This window comes from Muscardinus avellanarius, assembly GCF_963383645.1.
Source record: "Muscardinus avellanarius genome assembly, chromosome: 4".
NCBI lineage: Eukaryota > Metazoa > Chordata > Mammalia > Rodentia > Gliridae > Muscardinus > Muscardinus avellanarius.
This window is the reverse complement of record NC_137789.1, coordinates 156868243-156884505: the sequence shown is the minus strand read 5'-3', so window position 1 is coordinate 156884505 and position 16263 is coordinate 156868243. Positions and strand designations below refer to the sequence as shown.

The 16263-nt window shown below is 48.8% G+C and overlaps 1 protein-coding gene across 2 annotated transcripts in view; it reads left to right on the top strand.

Annotated features, from left to right (window-relative positions):
* The window catches only part of LOC308262244 ((E2-independent) E3 ubiquitin-conjugating enzyme FATS), a gene marked incomplete at its 3' end in the record, with an annotated part of 233362 nt that overhangs the window by 196061 nt on the left and 21038 nt on the right, over nt 1-16263 (top strand). The window contains exons 5-7 of one of the 2 annotated variants that reach the window (XM_080694700.1): nt 10373-10663; nt 13401-13585; nt 15616-15793. In XM_080694700.1, coding sequence (XP_080550826.1) covers nt 10373-10663; nt 13401-13585; nt 15616-15793 — 654 coding nt within the window. The remainder of the gene's footprint in view (nt 1-10372; nt 10664-13400; nt 13586-15615; nt 15794-16263) is intronic. The other variant, XM_080694701.1, reaches the window with a different exon arrangement.

Genomic DNA, 16263 nt, shown 5'->3' with positions numbered 1-16263 from the left:
GATTCTTTATGGCTACATCCGGAATACACAGGTGTACGGGAAGGCGTATTAGAAAGGGGAGCCTGCCGCCTGGGTCCTCAACAGCATCAGACAGCCCTTCATCTTCACATTTCACACCTTTACGCCCATCGCTGGCTGTAGATTCTAAGGGCCTCACCCTGGCTTTCTGAATCGTGTCCGCTTCCTTCATAACTCAGTACGAAGCCCACGCTTTGCTGGTGGAAGCTGAGCTGAGGTTAAAGATCTGCCTCTTCTGGCGCCGGGAGGGCTCCATCTTCATCTGAAGTCTGGGTCTGACGTTTGTGAGTGCCAAATACGCGCGTAGGACCATCCGCTTTGCATTTTCATAAAAAGGCAGACATAGAGCATGTGCTCAGATTCCTGCCAGAAACCAGCTGTCCAAACAAGGAGGAGGACGGGCCTGAGGCTGGAGGCGACTTCATGTGCGTGCCGTGGAGGCTGTGGGGGGATGGGCGAGTTCAGGGCCAAAGGATGGAGTGCCCACGGGTGTCAAGATGATGAATGTCAAGGTCTGCTGCTTGTGGCCTGTCCGGGGCTTAAGCCTAGGCGTTGCAGGCAGCGTGGTGTGCAGAGGCTCAGTCTGTGTCGACGGGTCTCACCCGCTGCCAGCAGAGCCCCCCTGAGCTGCCCAGGAGTTTTAGTCTCACTTGTGATGTTTTGTGTTGGCTGCCTTCAGTTATTCAAGTGTCTTTTCTGTGTTGCTTTGACCGCAGTCATTAGCCGTAAGATCTTGCTGGGCTTGGTCAGCCAGCACCCACGTGTTGGATTCATTTGTGGCTTGGTGATTTGGACTGCCCAGAACAGGTGGCACCGCCATCAGCTCAGGGCCCCGTCAGCACTGGCTGTTTGGAGGAGCCTCCCTTGACTCCCCAAATGCAGATCAAAGTGGTGTGCACCCATTCTGGGACAGGGACATGTCCCCCAGCAGCCTGGCCTCTCACCCTTGGAGCTGCGCTGCTTGCCCTTGGGTTTCTAACTGACCAGACGAGAGCAGAGAGCCAAGGATGCCGAATGCAGTCCGTGGACCTTCCTGGAAGCCCCCAGAGTGCATCCGCACAGGGGCTCCAGAGGGAAGGTAAGTTCACCTGTGGCCGTGTCGGCCACTGCCAAAGCCCTCTCACCTCAAAGGTCATGTTGGAAGTCTTTTTCTTTTGAAAGTTAAGTCCATTTCCATTTACTGGTATGACTGATACTGGTGTTGATTCTGTTGTAATTTTACAATTACAGTCTTTGTATTTTGCAGTACTTGTTAAGTTTCTAAGACATGTATCTTCTGCTTTTATAGAAAGCAGAAACATTTTATAGCTATGCCGTCATATCTATTTCTACACTTCCACACGTATTTAAGAAGTTTAGCACTTTTGTTGAAGTGGTTCCTTTTGTAGTTACACCTTTTTACATCTCCTTATCCCCTGGCCTGAGAATAGTTGGAGGGAAGGGGCAGGGGAGCAGGGGGCTGTGGGAGCCTGTGAGCATCTTCTTCCACATCCTGTTCTCCTTTGGGGCACCTGGTGCATTGCACACCCTCCACCAGTGAAACCCACGTGAGTCACCTGTGAGTGGAAGCTGGCTCCTCTGCACTCCTTCTCCAGCTCCGTGCTCTTGGGGACCAGTCAACTCCCAGGTAACTGAGCACACAGTTCCAGGGGCTCCCACTGGTCAGGTGGCAGTGCTGCTCCTCAGACACAGAAGCACATGGCTGCCAAGCTGGAACCAGATGCACTGCAGAGTTCTATTTCATAGGCTTGAGGTAGGATCTCGGATTCCACATCTCTAACAAGAGCCTGGGTGCGGCCAGAGCTTTGGTTTGTAGAACATGGTATTAGTAACAAGGTACTGAGCCAGTGAAATGTGTGTGTGTCTTGCCTGTAATACAAGCTAACCTTGTAGTTGTCATGTGTGGTTCCTGGAATAATAGCATCGGCAACAGCTGGATCTCAGACACATGTTTCTGGGCCCCACGCCACACTTGCTGAACTGGAAACTTGGGGTGAGCCGAACAATCTGAGCTTTAGGAAACCCACCAAGTGATTCCAACGTATGTTACCAATAACCTAATCTACCCAGACCGTACCTTGAAAGGCCAGTTAGGATTGACACTTAGCTTTGAGCAACTACACACTCATTGAGAATTGGCATAAAACAATGAGAAGAAATACAGGGTGAGCGGTCTAGGGCAGAGGTGGTGGGTCCACATATCAGCAAAGGCCCAGCCTCTGCCTTTCCTCGGGCGTATCTCTCGTCATTACGCTCCTAGAATAGTTGCCAGGATGCCAGCCATCACACCCACTGAATACCAGGTGGGCCATCTCTGCTCTAGACCTTCTTAATTCACACTAAAGACTTCTGTTTCTATCTCACTGGCCGCAGCAGTGACTTATGATACCAACATGTTGTTTTTAGCTGGGCCTGTTGCCATCTTGAATGAAATAGAATTTTTTAATTAGCTAAAAAAAAAAGAATGGATATTATTAAGTAGGGATCCAGCTGCATCTGCCAAAGAGCTAGAGGAGACTTGAAGTCTCTGATGAGCAGGACCGGATGCAGATACAGTCTGGCCATGGTGGGTCAGAGCGGATATGATGCCACTGCTTACACAGGGGACTGGAGTGGAGGGGGTAAGCATTGCTTGTGGAGAGGATGTGGAGGTGCTGGACACTGGTTATGGAGGTTGGAGCGGAGGTGATGAACGTTGGTTAGGAAGAGTGGATGTGCTGGACACTGGAAGTATGTAGGGGAAATGGGGTGGAGGTATGGATATTGGTGTGGAGGTGATGGACATTGGTCAGGAGGGGAAAATAAAAGTGATGGACATTGGATATATGGGTGATAGTGTTTTTAGGAGTCATGAGGACAGGAATTCTGGTTTTTCACTACTGCATCCCAAGTGACCTATCCCAGAGCCTAGCACATAGTTGGCATTCAATAAATAGCTGCTGAACTGAAGGGAAAGAGGTTGAGAAACATCCTCAAGAGAACAGGAGAGACCAACATCAGACTTTATTTTCTCCTTCCTGGAGCTGTGCAAACTCTGGGTTTTGTGGTCAAGGAGTGAGTCGTAAATAGAAGCATGGCTTCCTTCAGACGTGTGCGTGTGCCCAGCCCTGAGTGGAGATTTTACTCTGCAGAAGCCTCCACCAGATTCTCCTCTGCTGTATTTGACACCTGGAAGATCAGCCCTCTTGATGAATTTTCCCATGCAGCATCACCTGCGTGGTGATTGGCAGAACCCCAGGGAAAGCAAGAGGAGGAGGACAGATGGAAGCCCTGGAATGGCCAGGCAGCCTGGAAGCGTGGCTTTTGCTGGTGATGAGCCCCCACCACCTCACCACCAGCAGCCACACCTGGCAAACCTGGCCTCGTGTGCCACTGGGCATGGAGGAGGGTGGTCCTGCTCCATTCCAATCTATCCCAATTAGCAATGAAAGAAAACCAGGGAAAGGTCATGTGTTCACAGGCCAGAGCTATGCCCTACTCCTCCCCAAGATGACCACAGCAAGCATTGGGAGAGTGTCAGAATGCCAGTATTTTAGATTTTGTTTGTTTTTGTTGTTGATTGGGTTTTGTATTTTTTTTTTTTTTTTTTTTTTGTGTGTGTGTGTGTGTGGTGCTGGGGATGGAACCCAGGACCTCAAGTATGTCAGGCAAGCACTCCACCACTGAGCCACACCCACTATTTTAATTTTTAAATACTTTCTATAGTTCAAAACTTTTTTTGACAATGATCATTTATTGCTTTCATAAGATAGAAAGAAGTTTTATTAGAAATATGTCCTCATGAAAAATATAATGACCAAGCTGGGCATAATGGCACATACTTGTTCTTAGCTTATTATTTTTAAAGGGGTTCTTTTTTTTTTGTCTTTTTGGAACCAGAGATCGAACCCAGAGCACTGCACCTGTAAAGCAGGTGCTTTGCCACTGAGCTACATCCCGGCCCTATGGTGGCACACACTTGTAATCTCAACATTTGGGAGGCTGAGACAGAAGGATGGATCACAGTTCAAAGACAGCCTAAGCTACTTAGTGAGGCACCTTTGCAACTCACTGAGACCCTGTTTCAAAATAAAGAATAAAAAATGGGGCTGGGGGTATAGCTTGGAGGTAAAATGCTCCTGGGTCCCATCCCCAGTGCCACACACAAAAAAAGAAAGAAAAACGTAATGGCCACTTGAAATGTGATCGAGTTTTGGAGAAATGCTTCGCATGCTCTTTTTCCATGTGCGCCGGAATCTGAGTCACGCTTTGAGATACTGGACAGTGGGGAAACATCATCTAGGTCTGCTTCCTGAGTGGAGGGTAGAAAGATGCTATCTGATACTTTACCTGAATTTGTGTCTCTTGATCATCATTTGCAATGTAGCAGAGGTCACCCTGTTGTTAGGAAACAGGTGTTGGTGTGTGCATGTGTGTCTGTGTGTGTGTATGTGTGTGTGTGCACGCATGCGTACATGCTCATGCTATTTCTGCCATATAAATTTTTGTGTGTTTTAAGACTTTTGTGCACCAATCTGAAACCTCTGGGATTATGATGTAAGTGAAAAAGCCTCTCTGGAGAGGTACCCAGCATCCTTCTGGATATTCCCCGGATGGGGGAGGTAATCTGTATTCCTACTTTGCAGCAACCATGTGTAGAAGAAGCCTTACTGTAAATGAGAATCCTAGGCACAATTCCCCACATGGTCCCACTCACCCCACGCTGCACAGGGTAGTTCTGCTCAGGGCACGTGCATATTCCTGTCCCAGTGCCAGGCTGCCATGCCCTTCCTACCACCTGCCTTGCTCTGGGGGCGCCAGGAACGGGGGGCTCTTTTCATAGACCCAGGAACTTCTGTACTTTTTGCAAGCCAATTTAACTTCTCTGTCATTGGCCTCTCTCCCTCTTTAGGTCTATTTTTGCAGGAAAAAAAATCTTCTAACAGTGGACATGTGTAGCAGAAGAAATCTGCTGTCTAGGAAGCGCTGGCTTCTGGAGGAAGTTTCATTTCCTGCCAACTCACTGTGTGCCCTCTGGCTGGACGCCCCCACCCTTCCCAGGGACTTCCAGGCACCCCACTCCGCCTTTGCCTTCCCCTTCCCAGGGCACCAGCTCCAGCTTCTCTTTCACTTGTCTTGGGGCCCAGTGGGTACCACAGCTCCCCTGTCTCTCTGCTGAGAGCTGTTTACCCCGTTTGCTGTCTGCCTCCTTCCCCCTTCTCTTCCTTCCTTCCTGGGCTGCAAGTCCACAATGGAGGAATTGAACAGAAATATGCTGAAATCATTATCAGTTGATCTTAAACAGAAGCTCTGCATCAATACCAAAAAGAGACCCATCTCCACATGAGGAAATCGTTTTGCCTGCAGCCCAGAGATGAAGCCTTTACCCATATTGCATAATGCAGTTCTGGTGTGAGCTCTGTCCGGGTGGAATGTGGGGGGCTCTCTCCAGTAGGGGTTCAGAGATGGCCTCCAAGGGCTGGACAGCATTCTGCTTCTCCACCCAGATGTGGCTCGGTGGCTTCTCTGTTGCCATCCAGCTGTAAATGCAATGCACTTCATGATGGCAGTGAGTCTGAGGAAACTCCAGCACAGGGACCTGGAGTGGTCTGAGGGCTCTTCTGTAGTCGAGGACGTGAGGTGATAGAAGCAGCTCAGGGCCATCGGGATAGTCCTTTTCCGTGGTTTCTGTTCAGTTCCCAATAGGCATTTCAATTCTGGGATAGGTGAGTTTGTTGGATGGTTGGCTTGTGGATTACCAGCCAATTTTAGAAAAGGGAATTCAAGAATGGTGTGATTTGAAGAAAATTGCAGTGTACCAGCCCCTTCGTGTGCTAAACCAAGCTTCAGTGCAAGAATCAGTAATGACCACCAAAGGCCACTTCTTTTTTATGCCTCTCTTAAGACAGATGGAGCCTATGGTGGCAGCGGGTCCTCACGGGGCGGGGTAGTTTAAACTGACTGCAGAGCTCTAAGTCTGATCTGCATGCAGGGTGGGACAGAGTGCTCCTGCCTGATGCTGGCCCTGAGACAGCTGCCTGAGGACACTTCCTGGCAGATGCCTGTGTGCTTCAGAATCCACAAAAAAAGACCTGATCAATCAGTCGTTGGCAAAGTCCTTCTCTGGTTGTGTTTTTCTTTTCTCCAGTCCGTGAACTACTTCTTGTCATTGATTTTGCTTTTTCGGGTCACAACTGGCACATCTGCCTTCCAGAATCATTTGTATAAGAATACACAGTAAAGCAGATGAGGTATCATAGTTAGCTTTCTGCCACTATAACAAATTTCCCCAAATAATCAGTTTGTAAAGACAAAAGGTTTATTTTGGCTGATAGTTGTGGAGATTTTCATCCATGATTGGGGATTCCATGGCCTTTAGGCCTCTAGGGGGCAGGCCTCTATTGGGTCCCTGTGGCTAGGACTAAAGGGAGGACAGGAGAAGCTGGGGTCCCACTACCCGTTTCTCACCCCAGTGATCAGAAGACCACCCACTAAGCCTTACCTCTCCAAGTTTCTACCACCTTTCAATGGCACAAGCTGGGGCCTAGACCTTCAATACGTGTGTCGCTGGGGACATGGAGGAGAGTGGTCCTGCTCCATTACAAGCTGTATACAAATCGGTAATGAAAGAAACCAACAAAAAGGTCATTTGTTAACACACTATAAATGGGCCCTCCGTCCTCTCCGTGAGAGCCACAGCAAGCATTTGGGAGAGTGGGACCTGACATCTTGTTTGTTCAGAGGAAGACAGAAAATTGTGTTTACTTCCTGGGTTAATCAGGAAATTGAGGGCTGCCAAGTTGATTCACCTGGGCAGGATCCCACAGCAAGGAAGGGGGGACTGAGCACCCTAAAATCTTTCTTCTGCTCACTTTACTGCAGGGCTCAGCCCCACCCACACTCAGCTGCTTCCATTGATTGGGACACCAGAAACTTGGGAGAGAGAGAGGCTGGGACAAGCTGCAGACAGAGACCTTGTGTGGAGGAGGGTTTTATTACCAGAGCAGGTGATGGCCAGATCATTTATTTTTGTGTGGAAGATACTTGAGTAATCAGTGAGAATCTTCTAGCAACTCTTACTCTTCCAGCAGCCCCCAGTGATTTTTCTCACCCAGCACTCAGGAAGGCCCTTGCAGGGTCCTGGCTCCTGTCCCCCGGCCCCTTTCCCCTGGGCTGTCGGCCTACACTGGAGGCAGTTGGTGAGGAGTCCCAGCCCTATGGCAAACAAGTGTCCCTTTAGGAATGTATGGCATCTTCCACAGGAAAAGAAACTTAAAAACCAAAGCTTTAATGTGTATTCTTTAATATGTATTCTTATACAAATGATTCTGGAAGGCAGATGTGCCAGTTGTGACCTGAAAAAGCAAATCAATGACAAGAAAGTCTCTTTCACTCCCTTTTCTGTGTTGGTCCTGCGATGCCCTCTCCCAAGGCTGCATGGATCCCCTTGCTTCATCCTTCCACATAGTCCATTTATATAAGCATTTGCCAGAAATGAACCAGTACTTGTCCTGGGTTTTGTTTTGCTTACTGAGTAATATATCTTAACTTTGTAAATTTTTGCTTTTAATGTAATTAATTGATCCATTAAATAATTATTTTGGTCCTGAGACTTGAACCCAGGGATGTTCTACCTGCAAGCTACACACTCGACCCTGTTTGTTTGTTTGTTTGTTTGTTTGTTTGTTTGTTTGTTTTGAGACAGGGTCCCACTAGATTGCCGAGTCTTGGAACAGTACTGAGTCTTGCCTCAGACGTGTGATCCTTCTGTCTCAGCCTCCCATGCACTGGGGTTGCAGGTGTGTAGCATTATGCCTGGCTCATAATGCATCTTAGAGACGACTCCACATCTACACAGGAGCATCTGCCTCTTTCTTAAGTGCTGTGCAGCATGGATGTGCATCGTTAATTTACCGAGTGCCACATGGATGGATGCTGTGGTTTCGGGCTTTTGCTGTGGCAGGATGGAAACAAGCACGTGTTGGATGCATCTGTACATCACTGCTCCATGAGAGCCTGCTCCCTGCTCTGACCTCCGTACCTGCTGAGCTATATGGTACTTGGTATCAGGGGTTCTGCAGTAATAATGGTAACTGATGCTAATTAAAGACTTACTGCAAAGACAGGCAGGGTGGCACACACCTGTGATACTAGTTCTTGGGAGGCTAAGACAGGAGGATCACATGTCCAAGGACAGCCTCCACAATGTAGAAACCTGGCAGCAACCTAGCAAGACCCTGGTTCAAGATGAATAAATGCATTAATTAATTAATTTTAAAGGGGGCTAGGTTAGAGATAGAATGCCTGGGCCCAACCCCCCCCACACACACAGAAAAAAAGGGAAAAAAAAGCTTACTGTGTATCGGGCTACCCACTTTAAATGCATTATTATTTTATTATGTTATTACCTCCATTTAGCATTTGATATTTATGTAAATAATATAAACACATTGTTTGATATATAAAATATTATTTATACAAAACAGATTACATCTTTCTCTATTTTTATATTTTTATTGGTGCATTGCAACGACACATCGTCGTAAGGTTCACGGTGACCCATTCCCGCGTGGACACAGTACTTGGATTATGTCCCTCTGTGTCTCAGCCTCCTGCCCCTCCCTCACTGGACCTGTGGGTGAGATGGCCAGTGATACCTTCGCCAAAGGACATCACATTATTTGAGCTGTTCCCTTCCTCCGGCGCAGCGGCCCCCTCCCACTCCCTCCCCATCCCCTTCCACTGCTCTCCAGTCTTTCTCCTCACTTAAGCCCCTTTTGCTTTCTTTTTTTTTTTTTCTTATCTGTAGCTTCTATGTATGAGATAAAGCAAGCATGCCTTGACATCTGGGACGGGCTGACCACACTTAGCATCGTATCCTCTAGTTCTATCCATGTTCCTGCAGATGACACGATTTTACAGAATTCCATTGTGTACAGAGACATTTTCTTTACCCATTCATCTGTTGATGGACACCAAGGTTTGGTCCTTCATTGGGCTATTGTGGGCCGTGTTGCTCTGAACGGGAGCATGCACGGCTGTTTCATAGGGTGGCTGCGGCCCTCGCTTTTGCGGACCCTTCACACTGATCTCCACGGTGCCTGTACTAATTCACAGTCCTAAAATCAGTGCCTGGGAGCTCCTGTTTCCCTGCATCCTTACCAGTGTTCATTATTGTCAGTATTCTTGATGACTGCCATTCTAACTGGAATAAGATGGAATCTCAGTATAGTTTTGAATTACATGTCCCCAACTGCTAATGATGTTGAACATTTTTATATACATATTGGCCATTTGAATGTCTTCTTTTGAGAAGTGTTTATTTACTTAAATGTCCCATTGGTAATTGGGTTATTTGCTTTCTTTAGTTTTTTTTAGTTCTTTTTGTATTCTAGATATTAGCACTCTATCAGAGGAATAGCTGGCAAAGACTTTCTCTTATTCTGTAGTCTTTTTCAGCCTCTGTTTTTGTTGTTCAGAAGCTCTATAATTTGCTGCCATTTCCACATATTGATACTCATTTTATTTCCTGAGCTTCAGGAGCCTTATTGAGGAGATCTTTGCTAGTGCTTATATGTTTCATCTCTCTATACTTATTACATAAGACTAAATCATATAATAAGTTAAATGATTAATACTTAATACTATTATTAATTCATTGTATTATCATTTATAATTATAAATACTATTGGTTCATTTTATTGTTAATTCAATATATTATTATTCGTTTTACTATTTTATTTATTGCTAGATTTTATAATAACAAAATTATAGATTTTATTATTTATTATTAGATTTAATGAGGCTGGGTAGTGGTAGAGATGGGATTTGAACCCAAGTACTCTAGCTCTAAGTCAAGGTGCTAAATCACCCACTCAGCTGACTGCTGGAGGGGGTATGAGTACCAGTGAGCACAATTTATTCCTTCCTTTCTTCCTTTCTTCCTTTGTTTTGTTCTAAAGATTGAACCCAGGGCCCCTCTTCCTCTAAACTACACTCCAGGACTGCCCCCCCCCCTTTATTGAAACATATTTTGCTAGGTTTCTGAGAGCCTCACCAAGTTACTGAGGCTGGTCTTGAACCTGTGATCCTGTTGTCTCAGGCTCCCAAGTGCTGAGATTACAGGTGTGCACCACCACACTGGGCTACACGGTTTTTTTAGAGCCAAATACATGACATCAGTGTATACAAATGGAGCTCTGAAATAGACTTCAGGGCCAGTCTTGCAGAATGATGGTCACACTTTGAAAGTTGGGAGCACATGGCCCTGGCCCTGCTGAGCCCGTCTGCAGGACATTGCTAGGGGCCATAGACGTCAGTACTTGAGACGTGCGCTTGTCGGCTATTTTGAGCACAACTCTCATTTTATTTCTAGTAGAAACAAAAGTATTTTCTGGAAGCAGCAAGGAACAGCAAGGAGCAGCGCGTGTGACTCTGTCTGCTCCCCCAGTGGAACAGAAGCCCACTAAACAGGTCCTTCCCGATGGGGACATTTCGCCAAGCGATGGTTGTCGGTCTAGCAGCCTTTGTGAGCTCAGAGAGAAACGACATCCAAGCTTCCTGAGACCCAGAGACCCTTTGCCTGGGTTTCTTTGCCCCTTTCAAGATGCATGCACATCTCTGCAGGAAGACAGTGGTGCTCAGATAGAAAGAGAGCTCCCTACAGGTAAGGAGCACGGGCGCTCATATTGAACATGGTGCGGTGCACTCCTGGACGGGGCTCACCAAGGCTCACTTTACAGAGGTGAGAGCTGAGAGGGAGCTGGACCACAGGGTTACCTGGTGGGCAGTTATATCTCACAAGCAGCCAGGGGGGCCCAAGGTTCCAGCCCTACCATGAAGCAGCTGGTATTGTTGGCAGCAGGCCACCCCAGGTGCACAGCAGGCTGTCTGGCTTAGCTAAGGAAGGTCTGTGGAGCCAGAGCAGCTGCTTTGAAAGCAGCAGGTCCACCAGGCTCACCCAGGTCCCGGCACTGAAACAGGGATGCTGGCTGAGGGTGTAGCCCAACACGTGGCTGAAACTTACCAACATGAGCACACCGGGCCTACCAGTGCCTGCAAAACCAGTCCTGGTCACAGCCTCTTCCAGGGAGGAAAGCCAGGTGGGACGCAAACATCAGCCCTTTGTTGGTTAAGCTGGGGCCCAGGTGAAAACAAAGATACCGGATCACATAGCTCTGAGCTGTAAAAGTCAAAACAGTGCCATTCAGATCCCAGGGTCAACCCCTACTCTCTATTAACTCCTTACAAGAGCAGTTATTAAATACCTGCTGCATGCCAGACACTGGTCAGACACCGCCCACCCTCTAGGCTCTAATGCAGGAGACCTTCAGTTGCACAACTGAGTCTGAGTGCTGGGTTATTAGGAAGCTGAGAGCCGCCCTGGCAGCCAGAGGGGTCTGAGCAGAGACATCCGCCCAAACCCCTGCAAAAAAAAGATAAAGATTTTAAGCAGGAATGTAAACTGTGATTCGAGGTTTACAATTTAGGCTAAAGGGCCAAGGGCACTGCAGGCTGAGAGGAAGGCACAAAGTTAATGGAAGTGCATAGCTGATTTGGACCTCCAGGGGGCGGGGCCAGGATACAAGGGTGGAGCCAGAGCATGGGGCGGGGGCGGGGCCGGGGCACAGGGGCGGGGCCGGGCACAAGTCATCAGTGGCCCTGTGGGTGAGGGTTTACACACACCCTGGGCATCTGGACTGAAGACAAGACCTTGAAGAGGAAGAGAGTAGTGAGGTTTTGTCTATAACTGTGTCCTAAGCAATGTGGAGGATAGAGGGGCGAGGGCGGGGCCGGTGCTGTGAGCTGCCAGAAGATGGACGTATTCACTGTAGCCCTCAGTTTCTGGTTCAGGTGATGGGGTGGGGAGGGATGCTTCCCTGTGAGCTAGAAAAACAATCTTCACAGGAAGCCATGGGAACAGTTTGGTGGAGGCGAATTCACTCTAGACGAGGAGGCTTGGGGGCTCCTGGTCAGGCCTTGGCTAACCTGGGCTGGGGGGTAAGCCTACAGTGGAGGGGCAATGGGCAAGTCCTCCAGAAGGAACAAGAGCAAATGCTTGTAAAATTAGAGAGAAGGGAGTGGCCTTGGTAGCAATGCGTGATGCCGGAGTGGGATATTCACCATTAAAAACCTTGGAGGGCCAGTGTGCTTGGGCTTGGGCGGCGTGGGGAGCATTGGTGGTCCTGAGTGGAGATAGGACGACCAGTCCAGCCGAAGAGGATCTACGTGTGGACAGTGACAGTGACGGCCAGGGACTTGGATGAGCTGTTTCTCGTGGCCAGTTGAACCTCCGATGACCATCTCACCTCTTCCTGAAGAACCATCTCCTCCCTGGCACCTGGAGCCATGCTCAGATGCAAGCTGAGTGCGGTGTGGTCCAGCCCTTGGGAGATCCACAGACCCGGGGTGTTAAAGCCTCATCTTCCTGGCCCACCTCCGGGTTCATACTATTGAGGGGGTGAAGGGTGTTCCCACAAGGGAACACAGCAGAGGCAGGGATGAGTCCTGCCTGGGAAGGGGAGGAGGTGTCCTGAAGGTTGGGATTCAGCCTGGAGGTGGGTGGTCATGGGGTAGTGGAATTAAAGGCGCTTTGTGGAGACAGGGAGCCTGCGAGGGGAGGAAGACATTGGGCAGCCCTAGAGCTGAGGGCCAGCGTGGCCGTGGCTGGGGCCAGGATGGTGCGGTGGGCTCAGTGGAGGAAGCTCGGATGGACAGGGTAGACTAAGGCCAGACCAAAGCATCTGCCTCTTGTTCCAGGCCCTGGTGCTGGTCAGGAAGTGGCTGATGAATACTTTCTAATCTTCCTGCTACCACCCAGAGGCTTCCCCACCTGGGGTGCTGAAGAATCAACTCATCTGCTGACCTTTCCCACAGAGGAAAACCCAAATAGCTCCAGGAAGAGGCCACAGGCAGCTCTGAGAGAAGAACCTTCCCGATTACTAATGGAAAGCCATCGTAGACTCAGGCAGATTAAGGGGAGGGATAAATAATTGAATACCATCCCCTGTCCTTAAATCATTAGCGTAGCAAACACAAGGCAGATTAATATGCTGTCCTGAAACAACTGAGCTGTAATAATTGTACAGGACACACTTAATATGAAGTGCACAGTAGAAAAAAAGTTTTGATTTGAGCCAAGACACTGTAAACATCAGAAGCTCAGGAAATACCACGGCGTAATTAGCCAGCCGTGCCCTTAGGCTGACTGTGGCTGTCCCTCCTGTGACCAGGGCAGCCAGGAGGGGCTGTGCTGAGGCATGATCTTGTCAGCTTTACGAGGCCCATTAATAACCTGCTGGCGTTGCTATTTTCAAAATTGTCTTCTGTGTCTAATGGTGTGGAGGAGCCAGGCGAGAATCATTGGGTGCCCTCTAAATGGAATTCTAAATCTTCTCTCCTAGGAGACTACACATGCTGTGACTTGGTTGTAAAAATAAAGGAATGTAAGAAGAGTGAGGACCCAGCCACGCCTGCCCCCTCGCCAGCACCCCCATTCTCAGCATCCCCTGAGGGACCAGAGACCCCTGAGCTGTTGGGAGAAGATTCTGAGCCTCAGAAAACACCTGCAAACCCCTTGACCTTGCAGGTAAGGCCTTCCTTGTGTCCAAGAGAGATTCCCATCGAGGGGAGGCCTCTCCTGGGGAGATGGGTTAGGTGACTTTGCTTCTACCTCTGAAGCGGGCTTGTGACACCGGGCAGGTTCCCTAACGTCCCTGAGCCTCTGTCACGCTGCTTGAATCGTGGATAGAGTGGCACCAACTCTACCAGGCTAGAATGGAGACCCAATACTACCAACAGTGACGATGACCAGATCAAGGACAGGTGCCCAGAGGTTAAGCAGTTCACTTCATCAACACGGGGACCTTTTGTCCTTGAAAGACCCCTCGTAGGCAGAGACCCCTGGAAACCCCATCTTCAGATGAGAACATTAAGCCTTTTAAGGATTAAGGAAACTGCCAGATTTTCTTGGTCATGAGTTGAAAGATATACATTTTGTTTGGCACCTTTCCTGATCCTAAAAGTAATATGTACACAATTTTTTAAAGCAAGAAAAAGTTCACAATGCAAACAACCTTGGAGAAAGCCCCTGCTACAGTGCAGGGCATAGCTGGCCACACCTTTTGGGGGGCCTTTGGTGTGCTGTGCCTCTCCCTATGAACATGGAGATGGTCCCATAGGCCATTGCTGCACTCCCAGGGACCCAGGGGCCCTGGGCGAGATGTTCATGGTGCCACCAAAACACCCTTTACTCCAGAGCTGTCTTGGGAGGGAGTGGACAGCCAAGCAACCCTCCTGGGCCAACTGGGTGTCTTCAGGGGCCATCTCTTCAGGCCTGGAGCTCTGCAGAAACTTCCTCACATCTGGTGGCTGATGGTTGGCATAGATACACAGATGGAACCTTCCATGACCTTCTCCTGGGACTTCATATTCCCAGTGGGCAAAGGAGCATTTTCATCACTGTGGCGTGCCCAGTGAGCCTTTGCTGAGCACCTGCTGTATGGAGACCTCAAGGCAATGCCCACAAGAGATCCAGTATTCAGGAGACAGGGCCCATATCTTCTAGGAGCTCATGGCCTAACATGGAGATAAAGGCGTGTGTGTGAATCACTGTCACCGGAGGTGATCTGGGAGGTCCCTGGACATTCAGGTTGAGCAGAGAGAGCCCACAGGACCTATTGAGAGAGGGAACTTGAGACAGGGGGTGTGGCTGTGGGCAGCACTCCAGGCTTGAGCAGACATTTAGAGAATAGCAAGTCAAGACAAAGAAAGGCGGATCAGAGGACTTGTGCAGCCCAGGGTCACCAGGCAATTCAATCTCCTAAGTTACCACTAGCCTCCACCTGTGTTCGTATCTGCCCAATGCAAATTAATATGCTTGGATTCCAGCAGTGATGTGGGATTCCAAGAGACAGGAGTCTCCATGGGGAACGTAGCCTGGTGTCTGGCATGGTAGCTTTTAATCTTTTTCAGTAGACCTGTGTGAATGTTTGGTGCAGGGGATGGAAAGAAGGAGCTCACAAGAAGATATAGGGACTTCTGGCCCTCTCCTTGGAGCTCACTGAACCCTTCTGCGCAGACACAATTTCCTCTTCTCTGCACGTTCTACCCCTTTAGATCCAGTTGTGGTTTCTCTTGATAAAGAATTACTTTCACCTGGGTGGTGTATGTGTGTCTCTGCTTCCTAAGGCTCCAACCTCTAGCAGAAGCAAGTGGTTCCCAGCACTAGAATTTTGCCACCGCTCATGACGCTTTGGGAGATGGGATAAAGGGTGCTCAGGTTTGGGTCTCTTGGCAATGGCTGACTTGACGAGGTGGAAGAATGGATGGGCAGATGTTTGCATATGTTCCCCCAATGGGTGTTGCTGCTCAATCCTGCTGGGATGAGACCTTGGTGCTGCCAGAATTGACTGTGTCACCTCGGCCTTGTGTCTTTAACTCACCTGTTAACCATCCTTGCACCAGAATGTGGCTGAAAAAAATGTGATGTGTTTTTGCACTGTGGCTCCTGGTCTCTGAGCATCACACTTTTGATTGACTTCTCTTTGACCTAACTGGGAGGATGTGTTGTCTTTTGAACTGTTTTTTTCTTAATGATAGTTTCTTTGCTCCAATCAGGAAGCATTAGAAGTCCACAAACCCCAGTTCATTTCTCGCTCACAAGAACGGCTGAAAAAGCTGGAGCACATGGTCCAGCAGAGGAAAGCGCAGCAGAAGGAGAAGCTGGGGCAGAAGCAGAGCCTCATCCCCATCCGTACCAACAAGAAGCAGTTTACTGTCCCCCACCCTCTCAGTGGTAAGCCGCAGGTGACTCGGGAGGATGGAGGAGACTGGGGAAGTGGGGTCCTTGGGGCTGGAGCTGGTACCTGGGATGATAGTTCTAAATGATGCTATTGACATACACAGAATCAAATTCTGGATCACAAAGCCCGTTTGGAGAGCCAGCCCATTTTGAGAGATGACGTCTGGGCATCACACTCAGCAGGAAAAAAAAAAAAAAAAGAATTTGGGAGAAAATTTTACCATTCCGGTTGGGAAGGAAGCCACAGCACTGTGGCAGCCAGGATAGCAAGTTCAAATTCTTGGCCCATGACTGATGTTTGCAAGAGATCCCCTTTGCCCTTTATAGATTGCAAAACAGATCTCAGGGCGAGAGGTTGACTCCAGCTTGTCTACATCAACATTCGTCATCCTGAAACCCCTTTCCTACTGTGAGCTCGGAGAAGGGATGGCCAGCTTGCTGAGCACTGTGAGGCCAGGGTTAAG